Consider the following 15,040-nt stretch of genomic DNA (forward strand, 5'->3'; position numbering starts at 1 on the left):
AGATGTTACTGTACATTAAATGTATATGCAAGTTCCAAAACCCCCATTCAGAAGAGGATAAAGCCAGCTGTGAGTATGCACGCTGTTTGGGAAACATTTGTATTTTATTCACAACCCACAAAATTCTTTCAACCCAAAAAAGTTGTAGGAAGAGATTCATCTTCAGATATCCCCTGGGGAGACTTCCACGGTTGAGCTAGTCACCCTGCACTCCCTTTATAGACAAACTCAACCATTTTTAGCACATGATTGATCCAATCTATTTTAGAGGTCCTCGTTGGGTTGGGAGGCTCTGTGCCTCCAAAGAGGCTGGTTTTCCCCCTTCACTGTGCCTGGGGCAGAGGTCAGTCATCTCCAAAACCAAGGTCCACCTGGCAGAGGTCTACATCTGTCAGCGGATCCCATCTCTGGCCCCTTGTTACCGATTCACAGTTTTACAAGTTGGAAATAATTTGGCACATCAGGTTTTATAGTGACTTATTATTCGTGGCACCCAGACAGCTGCGGAAGGAGGGAGCTGCAATGGGTCACGGCATATGGCAGGACTGGGGAAACGGGGATGTGTGCATGGTTACTGTCAACCACTCCCACGGCATGGGTGCCACTGTCGGTGACAGCTCCTGAGCAAAAGATTTGTGAATCCTCAGCCTCGGGGGTCTGTGCGTTGGGACAGGGGCTAGCAATATGCTCTCAGTGGGAAATAAATGCCCCTAAGAGAAGCTGCCACAGAGCTGCTGCAGTCAGAGGGAGCTAAGTGAGAGCAAATCTTGGGATGCTAATTAATCCCCCTTTAGGAAGAAATTTATTAGGCAAATGCCTCACATTCATATGCACATCTGCAGTCAACAGAGAAGCTTTTACTTTTTTTCCAGCCCAGTAAAGCGGGAGGGTGAGAGGCTGCTGTGGCCAAACAGCCGGTGGTGCTGGGGGGGCTCAGCCCGCTCTGGGCATCTCAGGTCAAGTGTGGAAAAGCCAGTTGAAATGACCAAGGTCCAGGTTGGAGGAGAACCTGGAGGTAGTTAAGAAGAGCTTTTAACCTGAATACCTTCCTTCCTCAGTCGCTGATGGAGACATTGCAAAGGACAGGGTGGGAGGCTGCCCTGTCAGACAGCCTCATCCTGCTGGGATGAGCCATTCCGGAATCACTGCATTAATATAACCTGGGGCAGTTTTTGCTGTCAACTAGTTAATTGCTGAGGTTGATTGATACAGCCTCTGATGAGCAAAGGATTGTGGCTGCTTGTAGCTTTTGCAAAAGAAAGATAGAGCCAGTGGCACCTCTCCTTGTCCAGCAGATACTGAGCAGTGGGACAAGAAGGTTTGCAGGGGACCTGCCTTGGTGTTCCTCTCTCTTTAAGTATAGATGCTCTGCAAGAGTGACTGCTCGTCCCAAATTGTTTGCTTCGTTTGTGGTCACATAGATCTCATTACTTCAAGAGTTACTGTAAAATCTAGTTGGAAGAAGACATTTCAAGTCATTCAAAGCCCAGGGTTGGATAGAAACCCTAAAATTTCAGACCAAAAGCAGGATGTGAGCTTCCCAGTAGGGGAAGTGGTAATTCTGTTGTACAGCTGCTGGGTGCTTCCTACCACCCGTAAAGGGGAGTGACTCCCCCTGACCCAATATGAGAGCTGCAGTTTTGGGAAGGATGAATAATGACATTTCCAAGGCTTACTGGTTTGATGTGCTTATCCAAAGCAAAATCAGTCTAAAGCAGACCTGCTGAAGGCAAAGCATGTTTCTTACTGAAATACTCAGACATCCTCAGCCCCGAGAGCCGCGCAATCTGCCCTCGTTATCCCAGGTTTTTTTTCTGGCCATACCAATGGATCAAACATCTCCACAAGCTCCTTCTTTACACTGAGCAGTGAGAGCTGCTGAGAGCCCTGGCACGACATTCAGACTCTAAACTGTCCATCTTAATTAAATTAGTTCTATCCATGAGGTTCAGCAGTCGGTCATGGCATGTGGGAGATTTACCCTCAGGTCCTGGAGGAGCGGGAGTAAACCCAAGAGCAAAATCCTCAGTGACTTGGGATGACAACTGCGTTCTTAAAGACTGAAAGCTCCTGGCAGAGCAGTTGCCTTGCCAGCAAGCTGCTGTTAACAATATCCTTTTTATTCCAGGGGCCCAAACGTGCCGTCTGCGAACCTGACTGGCTTTTGCAATGGATTTCAGTGAGGCTCCTGATTTTCACTGACATTTGTTTCGGTCAGTCATGGCTGTCTGCTCCTTCCCCATCCCTCCTCCCCACTGTGCAGCAGCACCCCTAGAGCCTCCCCTTCACCCCCGGTTACAGAGAAAGCCGAAATCCTGGCTTTGCAATAAGAAAGGCAAAGTTTGGCATTCAGACAGCGGGGAAGGACTCGGGAAATCTGGTCCGGTGCCTGAGTCTTCTTCGAGTTACTGCATGATGGTGCATAAATCACTGCCTCCCTCTGTGCCTCAGTTCCCTCGCTGCGGCTGAGGATGACGGTACCCCCTCACCTCAGGGGAACAGAGGGTATTAATTACTGTTCAAAAGATGCTCAAATGTGGCAGCATAAATAGTAAGCAAGTATTTAGTGCCTTTCTAAAGATAACTCATCTGCAAACACTCAGGTCCACAGACTGGGACTGGAATTGGGAGCTCCCCTGCCTGTTGTATAACTGCAATGGTGGGTTTTTTTTAAGAAATGGGTTGTTTTTATTACTGTAGTTATTTCATAAATAAGCAATGCATCTGACTAGAAAGGATCAAACAAAAATAAATGCCTACTTAACCCAGGCATATGGAAACTAAGCGTTATTTTAATTATATTTTTGAAACAGCAACCTCCTATCTTGGGCCCGAAGCTTTCAGAATTCAAAGGCAAACACTGCTCTGATTTTTTTTTTTTTTTTTTTTCCCATCCACAGACTCTGCCTTTGCATTGATGAATTTGGGGCTGCCAGGTATCTCCCGAGTACAGGAGTCCAACTGATCCTTGCTGAGGTGAGACATGACGGGGGGATGTGGGGATGCCGTATGTCTCGCCTCTCCCCCGGGGAGGATCTCCTTCCCGTGGGAGGCTCCACTCTCGAGCAGGAGATGTTGCTCTTTTGGCTAACCCATCCACCAAGCAGCAAGGCTGCTGTTGTACCTGCACTGGGCCATCTTTTATAATCATACATTTTGATCTCCGGTTCAGACAGTCACAGGCTTTGGGAGCTGGGGGTTGCTCTGGCTGCGGTTGCAGAAGATGCTCGTTAGAAATGGGAACTCTGCAGGCGCTTGAGCCTGCTGCTACCAAGGCCGTGCAGTGCCTGTCCCTCCGAGCAGGCTGGCAGCACTGCAGTGTCCTACCACGTCTAGGTCCCACAGCCGCCCGAGGAGCTTCTCACCAGGGACACCCGATGCACCACGAGCCTGTGGGGTGCTGGCACCACTCCCCTGCGTGGGAAGGCTTCCAAGCCCTTACCTAATCCTCCTCCCTCTCTCATCTCTCTTACTCCTGAACAATTTTTAATAGAAAAGTGAAGCAATGAAACCACAATGAAGTCATCACAGTGAGATCAAGCTTTAGCTTGAAGCAAAGATCCAGTCACTGTGCATCTTCCTGAAGACCAAAACGTTCCCCATGATTTCCCGGGGCAGCAAATCCTGCGGGGTGCCAGCGACACAGCTGCACTCGCTGGCGGCCGGGGGCACCTCCCGGGGGGATGCAGGGATGAAGCTTGTAGGGGGGGTGCATGGGTGCACCTCGCAGGGGGATGCAAGGGTGTAACTCCAAGCGGGGTGGGTGCAAGGGTGCCTCCTGGCAGGGGGATTCGCGGGTGGACCTAGCAGGGGGAAGAGACACAGATGAAACTTTCAGGGTGCACCTTGCAGGCGGAGGCACAGCTGAAGCTTGCGGGGGGGGGGGGGGGGGAGGGGTGTGTGCACCTCCCGGGGGATGCACAGGTGAAGCTTGGGAAGGGACAGATGAGGCTGTCGGGGGTTGCACCTCGCAGAGGCGGGGCCTGGCGCAGCTCTGCAGCCCCGGGCCAGCGGCGGGAAGGAGCATGGGGGTCCGGGGCACCCCAGCTCCCTGCCCAGCATCCCCCTGCCTCCGCCCCGTCCCTGCACCGGCCGTGCACGGCGCATGCCTCGGGCAGATGCCGGCTGGTTCCAACCGGGAGAGGCCGAAGCTTTTCGGGTCCTGCGAAGAGGAGGAGCCCGTCCTCCTCCTCCCTGCGCACACACACCCCCCGCCCCGCCTTTCCTCTCCGCCCCGCGGAGGGGCGCGGAGGCGGCGGGGCCGGCCGCCCTCCCCGCACCGTGCAACGGCGTGGGCGCGGGAAAAAAGTTACCGGGGGGGGGTGTGTGGGGGCCATATATGGGGAAGGGGATTTATTTGGACTCCAGAGGCGCTGGGGGCAGCGCGGCCGCACTCCCCGCCCCGAGCGTTCCCGCTCAGGGTAGCTGGGGCGGGGGAAGCCCGTCCGCGCCCCGCGGAGCGCCGCTCTGGGGCTGCGCAGGGACGCGCCGCCGCGGTGAATGACTCACCACGGAGCAGCCCACGCCGCAGCCCGCCGGGACGCGGTGCGGTGCGAGCGACGCTGGCCCCCCCCCCCTCCTCCCCAAACCGCGGCTCCGCGCCCCGCAGGCTCCCGCGGCGCTCCGCGCAGCGCCGCGCACCCGCAGCGACTGTTCCAGAAAGCTGCCGGGCGGATGGCGCCTTCGCTGTAAATGAATGAATAACACCCCCCACACCCCGCCATGCCGCGGTGTATGCGGGTAGAGATGTGCGAGCCCCCGGGAGGAAGCCGGGATGCCACCGCCCCCCGCGTAGGGACGCGCCGTAGTAATTTGCAAGGGGCGGTGCAGGGATGGGGTAGGGGGGGGGGCGTCCCGCCCCCCCGATCACATGGCGACCCCGCGCAGCCAATGCGGGGGGCTCTAGGACCCCGGGGACCCGCGGCCCCCCCCGCCCTATAAATGCCTCTCCAAAATGCAGCGGAGGTCCTTTCTCCCGTCCCGCCCGGCCGCGTCGCTCCGCGCCCCGCGCAGCCGCCGCCGCTGCCTGGCGGGTCTCCGTCCCTGCTCCGCGCCCCGCTCCTTCCCCCTCCCCTTTTCCTTTTTTTTTTTTTTTTTTTTTAATTTTAATTTTTAAAATTTTTTTTACATCCCCCCCTCCCCGTTTTTCTCCTCCGCCCCCTCCCCGCGGCCGGTTTGCATGCATTGTCTGTCTCCCAAGATGGTTTGTGAGACCAAGATTGTGGCGGAAGATCATGAATCAATCCCGGGATCCAAAAAAGACACGATCATTGTTTCTTCCTCCCAAATGTGGCCCTCTTTGGCGGGCTCCCCTTCCTCCCCCCCGCCTGCCCTCAGCTCCCCAAAAGAGGACCCCAGGCGCGATAATGTCTATATCCGCGAATTCCACCCCTCCGAGCAGGAGGTGGTGCGCCGCATATTTTACGAGGGTATCATGGAGCGGATCCCCAACACGGCGTTCAGGGGGCTGAAGCAGCAGCCCCTCACTCAGCTGCTCTACGGGCTGCTGGCGGGTGAGTATCCTCTCCCTTTTGGGGGAGAGGGTCGCAGGTTTTTGTTTGGTTCCCCCCCCCCCCCCTTCCCCGGGTCTTCACAAAATGGTCGGAGAGGCGGGAGGAGCCGGGGACCCGCGGGCGCGCTGCGGCGGTGCGGCCGGGGGAGCGCCGCAGCATCGGGCGGTGCGGAGCGGCCGCGGAGCCGCAGCGCTGCGGAAGGGGGGGGGGGCTGGGGAGGGGGGAGAGCCCGTGGGGAAAGCGGGGTGTGCGGCGGGGGGAGCCTTGCGCCGCTGGGGGATGCGCGACCCTGCGCGGGTTTAAGGGTGGGGAGCAGTGCGGTTTTAAGCGGGGGAGTCGCCGCGTAGGTTGCGCTGGGGTGAGGGTAGAGTCGTCCTTCTAGTTATTCTAGGCCGGGGAAGGGGGGGGGGATGCGTGGGGGGGTGCGGTGAAGGGGAGCGGTGCGCGCCTTGCACCGCGCGCTGCACCGCCCCCGCGCAGCCCGGCGCGGGGGGGGGGGCCGCCGCGTGCCGGCGTTGCCTGGAGACGGCCGGGCCCGCCAGCGGAGCATCGCCCCCCTTACCCCTCCTCTTAGCACCCCCCCCTGCAACAGGGCCGAGTCGGGGAGGGGGGGGTCACTTCTCGGAGTTACATGCCCAAAATAGCGCCTGCAAGGTGCCCCCCTCTCCGTGCAAATATTGTGCCCCCTGTGCAATAATAATGTGTGGCCCGCTCCCCCCCCCCCTCCTCCCCCCGCAAGCTTTGGGCAGATTTCTCATGCCCTTGGTGGTTGCAGACAGGTTGCAGCCCCATGCCCCAGCAAGGGGGGAGGATGGGGCCCTCTGCTGGAGGGGCAACCCCCCTCCCCCCCAGCAGGCAGTTGGGTCTCAGCTGGCGGCTCTGGGAGGCAGGGGTGATGCCGGGGGCAGCCGCCATCTTGGGGGCATCCACAGAAGCCCCCCAGGCCTTCGGCAGCACCCCGCCATCGAGGCGAGCAGGGTGCCTTCCCTGGGAGTCGGTGCTTCCCGTGATGGAAATAGTAATGCCGCAGTGACAAACACATGGCTGCGGAGCGCCGTGCCCGCAGCGGGGCTTTTCCACCCCGGCCGCGTTTCGGCCTCGCTGGGAAAGCAAAGCGGGGCCTGGGGTGTGCCTGGCCCCCAGTGTCCCCCACCAGCCTCTCTGCGGGGGAGTTTGGTGGCTCTTGCCGTGGCAAGGCAGCATCCTCCCCACCGGCTCTCTCCAGGCACCCCATAAACTTCTCCGAGGTTATCTCGGCGTGATACACCATCATTTAACACGATAATCTCAAGAACGTGAATTGTGTGTGTGTACTGCAAATGTATATTTTGTCTGTGCTTGTTGTTTTTTTTTTATAATGAGTTTGTATTCCGAAATCAACACTAAATTCTCTTTTCTGACAGGTATCGTTTATTTCTCTTCCTTATCTCCATAGTAATATGCTTTGTTGTGACCAAGTCCTTCCTGCTGACCTGCTGTTTGCCTATCTTTCTGATGGGCATGAGGTACTACTTCAGTAGAAAAGTTATCCTCCACTATCTCGATTGTGCGCTGCATACGGACATGTCCGATATTGAGCAATATTACATGAAACCGCCAGGTGAGTATGAATTCCCCGGAGAGAGCCTTCCCCCAGCCCTGCTTGGGGAACATGGCTGCTCCCTGCTGCTGGCGCTTTTTCCTCCTGTCAGCAGCACTGAGCAAGCTCATAAGTTGCCAGAATGCAGCTCTTTAGCCACAGCAGGCACAAAGCCATCTCTGGTTTTGTTTTGGTCTGGGGTTTTTTGGTGGTTTCCCCCCTCCCCCACCCAGGATGTCTAGTCATCCAAGGCAGCCTCCATCCACTCCCCCCCCCCCCCCCCCCGAGCACAGCACTCCTGGGTCCCACGGCCAGTCCAGGGACCCCAGGGCGTGTGTGCTCGGGGACACTGAGGCTGGATGATGCAGGTTACTTACTGCAGGCTAGGTCTACCCCAGCCTTCTTGAGCTCAGTATTTCTTTGCTCCTTGCACTTTGTATTAGCTCTGAGAGTGGGAGGAGGGGGGAGATGAAAGGCCTTTTAGCCCAAATGCATAGAGGAACCCGTTTCAATTATTGTGGCCATTTTCTCATATTATTCAAGAAGAACATTCCTTAATGCCAGTGTTTTGGAAGAGGCACAGATCAGGTATGTAAAAGGGTGCTGCCTGGGTTTGACATAATATGCGTTTATCCATTTGTTACATATATGCATGTAATTAAAAATATAGTACCTATGATAATATTTGCTTGTTAAGCTGCAGAAGATCTCTTCTGTGATTATTTAAAAAGTCCCTTTAGAACTTGCCAGGTGCTATTTCCCTTTTTGTAGGCGTACATCCATGTTGAGGACCAGAGCAGGGGTATGTCTGGGCAGTCGCTTGGGGTTTGAGGTTTGCTTTTGGTGGTCACATTGTACTAGTGGTGAGCTGGAAGAGCAAGGCAATGCCAGTATTCCACCTTAGTTCCATCTTCTTGGGGTACCTACTCTGTTTTCCGTGTGACCATGATTTTGCTGTATCATTGCTGTTCCCCAGGTGTGATAAACCTCTTCCTGGGCGCTTTTAGAGGACTCATAGCCACAAACGTTCCTTCACTTCTAACATGCAGTTTTACCTTTTGCTAAAATGATGCTCCTTCTCTAAAAAAAAAAATCCCCAAATATCTTAGATGTGCTTGCTTTAGATTTCGTTTCCCGTCATAGTATGTATCTTGTACAGATCTTGTCCCATCTTACACACAGGTTGTGTTTCATTTACAGTGCTCATTTTTGTAAAAATTAAGTGATGTGTAACTTCTATTTAAAAAGCTCAATCTTCATTAAAGGTGTTGTCACAAAAATAAAAGGGCTCATAGCAAAACATTTCCGAACCTCTGTAGTCAGGTTCAAAAATGTATTATGCTTAAGAAAGTAGCAGGGGACTCCCAATAGAAGAGCAGCATGTAATATGGACTTAATAGGTGTTTGAGCTGCATTACTCACTAATGCTTGGGACTTGTATGGTCACAGTTCAGGGCATGGGTCAAAGTGACTGTATTTAGAACACTAGCATATACAGAAAATAAAGGAAAGGGACTCGAAGAGTAAGGAATGCCCTTGATTTGCTTAGGGTCAGTAATGTAATCCGGTTCAGCTGTGTTGCCAACATGTCTTTGAAATGTTAGCATTGCTTCTATTTGGTACCTAAAAGGGCTGATTTCAATTTTAGAGCAAGTGTGTGGGCTTTAATTTTTGACAGAATTTAATCATGTGTAATTAGGCTTCTGCCGTGCCATAAAAAGCAGATTTATGGAATCGTTGGTGCTTGTTAAAGGTTCTTGATGATAGTGGTGTTAAGCAAGTTGGCTGGAGTTGTAATTAGGTAAAGGCCAATGAGGCTTTGGGGACTGGGGAGGAGAAGGGTATCTGCATGTCGGGACTGTCACCATCAGTGATGCCTGTCCATGTGCCATAAAGCCGTGTGGTGCTATTTGGTGTGGCTGTGCACAAGGCATGAATCCAGTGGTTTGTTTCTGTTTCCCCCAAAAATACAGTTGCTGGATTTCTTCCCTGTAAGATAGCAATATAAATGCAGTCATCCTGAAAAAGCCTGGAGTTTTGTGCACTTTGGAGGCTCTCTGAACTGCATTGTCTGTCTAGACGTACGGAGAAAGGCAGCGATGTGCCGCGTTGGCGCTGCCCATCCTGCCAAAGGACAGAAAAATGACAATAAAACAACTTCCAAGTTTGTCTTTTATTTGGCTAGGTTACAAATTAGCACACAGGCAGAAATGATTGCAGTGGGAATGAGAAGGGCTCGTTTTCCTGTGTATTGCTCCAGCTGAGATACTAGTGAGAGCTTTCTCAGTGAGATGTTAGAGAAGAAATGGTCACAGCGAGGGTAATCGGGCACAGGAACAGGGGCCCAGAGAGGCTGGGGAGATGGTCAGAACTTGACTAGATGAGTTAAAAAAACCCAACCTGATGTAACTGCAGGTTGGCCTGGCTTTGGCTGGGAATACAACCAGGCAACTTCTTGCTCCCTCTATGGAGAATTCTTGTTTACCTGCTTGAATATATTTTTTTTTCCAACATGTAAAATGGAGGAAATGAACATTTCTGTGGTGGATTTATGAATTTTTATTTCGTAGGGTGACGAATGTGAAGGTAGAACTCGGGATGTGGTCTTAAGGTCTCAGATCATGATGTTGGTTGTGACTTTGAGGTTTTGCTCTTGACATTCATGGTACCCAGGCAAAAAAACTTTTTAAGTGGGCTCTTTGTGGTACCCAGGGTTGGGGGGAGGCAAATAGTCTCTGGTAAGGCAGGCATCTACGGTGAGGGAATATTTTAACTGTTAAAAGGGGTCATTCTTGTTGGTTTTGCCAAAGCATCTGCAAAAACTACGGGTTAGTTTTAAAACTGAACCAAAAGGACACGGTTCGTAATGGGATACCGTAAGCACCCAGCTTAATGATTAACACTGAACAGTCACGTGAGTTACATCGTGTTATGTTTTTTTTCTGCAGTTTTTCTGAATTGCTCACCTCCAAGTTAGTTATTGTTTTAAATATCCTTTGCTGGGTTTTGTATGAGCTGAAAAATATGGGCTGATGGTGATTTTGCAGAAGTTAAATAGCCAAAATTTAAATCTTTGTTTTCTCTTGCCCTCCTACACTTACGCCAAGGATCTGGCAGAACATTTGGGCCAGCACTTAACTTCGAGCTCATATGCAGCAGGGTGACTTGAAATTGCTGTTGATTTAAAAGGGATTGTTTGTGTTGAGTCCTCTGCAGGGGTCTTAAAACAGAAGGTTGAGTGGTTAAAACACCTTCCTGACCTCTTTGTAAACTTTCATTTTTCATTTTAAAATAGTACTTATTGGAATTTTCCTTTTTTTTTCTTTTTTCTTCTTCATAGGCTATGAAAAAAGGCACTGGGGTGATGGAAAAGGAAGGAGTTGGATAATGAGCTTAATTGTCAACCAGAGTAACTTAGGCTTTAGTAAACAAAAAAAAGGGAGGGATTAATTTTAAATAGAGCCCTGCCTCTTGCATTTCTCTATGCATAAGAGAAGCGCAGCTGGAGTTTCTTTTATGGTCTGATGATTCTGACCACTAATCAATTTTACAGTGTCTCTCCAAGCTTCTGTCCCAGTTGGTTGTGTTGTATAGTTTTTGGAGTGGTTGGTGTGTTAGATTCTTGCGAGGCTGAGGTCTCTGCTGGAGAGCTGATGGAAACCAGGACTCCTTGCCTTCAATGCAAAACCGCTACTCTCCAAAACGAGCAGAGCCGGGCCTTTGGCTGATGAATTAGCATGTCTTTCTGCAGTGGTTTAAAGTGTTACCTCCTGCTGGTGGCTGTCCTGGCAGGATCTGTTGAGGGGTGTGCATGTGTCTTGTGGTGGTGCAAAGACCTGGTGGTGGTGGCAGCTGGCCTTTGACAGTGGTTTTGGGCACCGGTGAAGAGCTGGGTGGCTGCATTGCAATGCCCAATGCCGCAGGGCAGGACTGACAGCACCAATGGGCAAACTGGAGAGCTGTGACTGCAGGACCTGGTGGAGTCTTGAAGGCATCTGCCTTGTGTAATGCAGCAGAGGAAGCTGAAGTGGTTGCTGCAGGAGATGTCGGGTCACATTAACCACACCATGCTGAGAGCTGTGGTTTTCGTCAGTGGCTGCACATCTGCAGCTCTTGCTCTTTGGGCAGGCAGGTGCCTCTGGTTGCATTGTGCTGAGAGGGGATGTGTGCCTCTGCTCTCCTGCCTCCATCCAGGGGAGAACAGAGCCTCCCGGTCCTGCTACCCTTTGTCCCCTGGTATGTGAGGGTGCAGATGAAGAGCCTGCACTGCCCTCCCAACCTCCCTGGGGGACAGGAGCCTAAGGAAGAGGGGCTATGGGGGGATGGCACATTAGGGTTCAATTCCTGCTGCTGTTGGGTGTCACATTCCTCAGCTGAGGCCAAAGGAGGGATGTCCCGCCCTTCTTGGCAGAGGTTTTGAGATTACATCCTTTTGCCAGAAGGACACCAGTTGAGGTGGGATCACAGCTGAGTTGTAAGGAGGTGAAATCTGGTTTGCTGTGCTTTCCTTTTTGAGGTGTTCCTTGCCTTCAGTGAGATGTTTGTCTGGGTAAGAAGCAAGTATTTCAGCTGTGCTCTTGGATCGGGCCTGTTCGCAGTGGGTTTGATGCCGGAGGAACAGCTGATACCAGAGGAGTTGAACCTAGGTGTTTGCAAGGTCAGCAGCTGGATGTGAATCGTGTGGTTCCTGCTTAACTCTACGCAGCTGGTGCTGAGCCCCAGAGGGGCTGCAGGGTGAACAGCAGTGAGTTTTGAGGTGCAGGGAAAATACAGGGGCCACCGTGGGAGGAGATCCTCAGCCTGGGAGCTGTGGTTTCCCTGCCATGCCCAGACCCTTTGCAAGCCAGGCGGGGTTTCTCCCCACCACAGAGCCCCCGGGCAGAGAGGCTGCGTGGAGCCCAGTTCTTCCACATTCTGGGTAATGCTGAAGCTGCCAGATAAGCAGGAGCACTGCTGCCAAATGATAACATTGTTTGGAAAGAATAGAGCAGCCTTTGCTTTGCAAAGAAAGGGCTTAGTTACCTGACGCCAGGAGAGGGCTCAGAGCTGCTGCTTCTCAGTGGAGGAATGTGTTTTTGGAGAGCCCTGCCCCACTCACGGTGCCCAAGAGGCAGCAGGAATCTGAAGCATCCCTATCTTCAGCATTTCTTGCTGGATTATGCAGTGCCCTGACCTCACGTATCTGCCAAACCTCTGAGCTAACTGTTGTGTATTGGGATTTTCATGCGTGCCTCTCCTCACGCACTGCATAGAGCGTTGAGGAGTCCGACGTGGGGCTTGGAGCTGGAAAACCAAGGGGAGAGGCTGTGTCCTTATCTCCATCTCAGTGTTTCCCGTCTCTGCTCCCCACTGCTGCTGGGAACTGAGGTCAGGTCTCAGCCTCAGGCCGTAGAGCATTTGTCCCATGAACATTTCTTGTGCTGGCATCTCTGAAATTCAATGAGGGTGCTTCAAGGGATGCAATCTCCATATCAGAGAGATCCTACAAGATTAGGATTAGAGACCTTGAATATATTTTATAGTGGGAAGTATTATGTCTGAAAGTATTTCCGAGGCTGTCCTCCTGCAAGAGGGATGGTCAGGAATGCTGCTGCTTTGCAATTCCCATTGTTGGTTTTGGGTTTCTACAATTTAGCAGCACTGGAACTATCTGATTTGGCCTTTATCATCTCCAGTGCAGAGTTTGTTGGGAAGCAATAGAAAAAAAAGCTCATGTTCTCAAGTGTTAGGGATGTTCTTTGTCCAACATTAGTAATGGACTGAAATATTTTGGTTTTATTTGGATCATGTAGAATGTCTTTAAAGTTAGGTTACCTCTCCCAAAATCCACTTCTGATATGGCTTTCGCTCCATCATGCATGACTGCTTTGTTTTGCTGTGGAGGAGCCTGGGCTTTTGCATCTGGAGGCAGCCCTGTCCTGCAGGTGCTTAGCGTGGGCACAGTGAGCAAGGCACAGCGCTGCCAGGGCCAGCACTAGCCCGTGCTGGAGCTCCTAACCTCCACCCCACATTCCCAGAGCTGACCGAGGGCTTTCCCTGGTCCCAGCAGCAAGGGCAAGCTGGAGGCAGCTCTGCTGTGCCCCAGCCCAACCCTGCACCCCTGATAAGTGCTGGGTTGATCTGGAGGTGACACAGCTGGTGTCCCTCACAGTGCTGAGCCATGCGGGTCAGCTCGTCAGCTCTGCTCAACCCACTTGAGGGCCTGCAGGGTCTTTCTGCCCTGTAAAATCTTTATTATTTGGAGTTCTTTCCACTTTTGGGGGGTTCAGGTAGCACAGAGTAGAAGAGCAGTGCTGTCAGCCAAGGGCTGGCACATGGGGAAAACTGAAGTTGTCTGATGAATGGAGCAGCCTGTGGATTCAGGGCTATGTCATCCACACAAGTGGGATAAGCATCTTCATGTGCAAGCTGCTGCAGCCTTACCCCCCCTCCTATTTATTTATCACTGGAGTAGGAACATATGCACAAACCCATTCCTCAGTGTTCATATCTGTAAGACAAAAATAGCTCTCCCTTCAGATCCACGAGCTTTGGCACGGTCCCATGTCAAAATTAGATGAAAATAAATTTTATAGTAAATTTTGCAGAGCAATATAACCTTTTTTTTCCCTCCATGTGTTCAAAAATTCTCTCTAAAGGTAGTCCCTAATTGACGTGACCGTCAGTTAATCCAGCAGTATTTGAGTTGTAGCTATGACTGGGTGGATATGATGCTTCTGAACATAAGCTCTGTCTGCAGGTATTTAGAAACCCTAGTACATGCAAGTACTGTTCATTAACCTTCAATACAAGAAGGAATATGTTGTGTAAATTGAACATCAGTAGTTTTTTAGGCACAGTTAACTTCTCAAGACGAGCAAACACAAGCCATGCCGGGACTTATGAACATGAAGGGGGTAGGAACACCAGGTCTTCTGTTTTTTTTTCTGTCTTTGAGTAATTCCTTTTAATGTTTTCTCCAGTGTTGGATGTTTTCTGGCATGGTTGTGTGCAATTTCTCATGACTGACTTGAATAAACCTAAAAAGGACTACAGAATTTTCTCCACAAGTTTAAATGCAAATTAGTTGCTCTTATAAAGGGTTTTCAGTGGCTCTTCTTCCTTCTTTTACTTTCTTAGGCATGGCCAAGATTTAAAACAATTACCCAAAAGTCTGTTTCCAGTTAAGATTTTCATAATAGCCTAAATTTAGGCTCTGTGTCAGGTATCTAACTAGTAGCTTTGAACCCCTCTTGACACTGAATTTTGGATGTAGGAACATGAACTGAAAAATCTTATTCCCAAGCACATTATTATATCTTATTATCACAGAATCACAGAATTGTCTAGGTTGGAAAAGACCTTGAAGATCATCTAGTCCAACCATAAACCTAACACTGACGGTTCCCAACTACACCATATCTCAGTATTAGATTCAGTATTAGCCTCTTAAGATTATCCGAGTGTCTGTGGTCAGGTAGGTTCCTCCCAGTGTGCATGACCACAGGCCTGAATACTTTAGAAATTATTGTTAGGCATTGCTCTCTATCTTAAGACTCTAAATATATTGAAAATGCAGTTTTTATGTAAAAGCCTAAATGCATGGCCTGATTTTCAAGAAGACCGAACATTCAAAATCTCTCAGAATTTCAGAGTGGATTTCTGAAATTCCTTCTGTAGGCTTAAATCTTTATTCAGGTGGGTTATATTTAATTAGCCAGGATGGGAATGGCTGGTGGGGCTTGGGATGGCCATGAGCCCCGTGTGGGCTCCAGGAGCTCGCAGCGTTGCTTACTGGTGTATTGCAGAGCACACACTTTTATTTTGGCAATGCAGTGCTGGGGATCTGTTACAAATAATAGCATGTCTGATGCTACTGCCTTCAAGACTAAAGCAAAAAGACAGACTTAGAGTGTTTTGCTGGTATCTGGTTCTGTAAGGAGCCGAGGGATGTATGGGCCTTTGTTGT

The 15,040-nt window shown here is 51.2% G+C and overlaps 1 protein-coding gene across 1 annotated transcript in view; it reads left to right on the forward strand.

Moving 5' to 3' along the window:
• Window positions 1-4,903: 4,903 nt before the first annotated feature.
• Window positions 4,904-15,040, forward strand: part of NAT8L (N-acetyltransferase 8 like) — a 36,784-nt gene continuing 26,647 nt past the window's right edge. Inside the window, exons 1-2 of the mRNA XM_074865600.1 lie at window positions 4,904-5,513; window positions 6,949-7,113. Of these exons, the coding sequence (XP_074721701.1) occupies window positions 5,180-5,513; window positions 6,949-7,113 (499 nt within the window). The 5' untranslated portion in view covers window positions 4,904-5,179. The remainder of the gene's footprint in view (window positions 5,514-6,948; window positions 7,114-15,040) is intronic.

The sequence above is a fragment of the Strix uralensis genome, chromosome 4 (genome assembly GCF_047716275.1).
Source record: "Strix uralensis isolate ZFMK-TIS-50842 chromosome 4, bStrUra1, whole genome shotgun sequence".
NCBI classification, from domain to species: Eukaryota; Metazoa; Chordata; class Aves; order Strigiformes; family Strigidae; genus Strix; species Strix uralensis.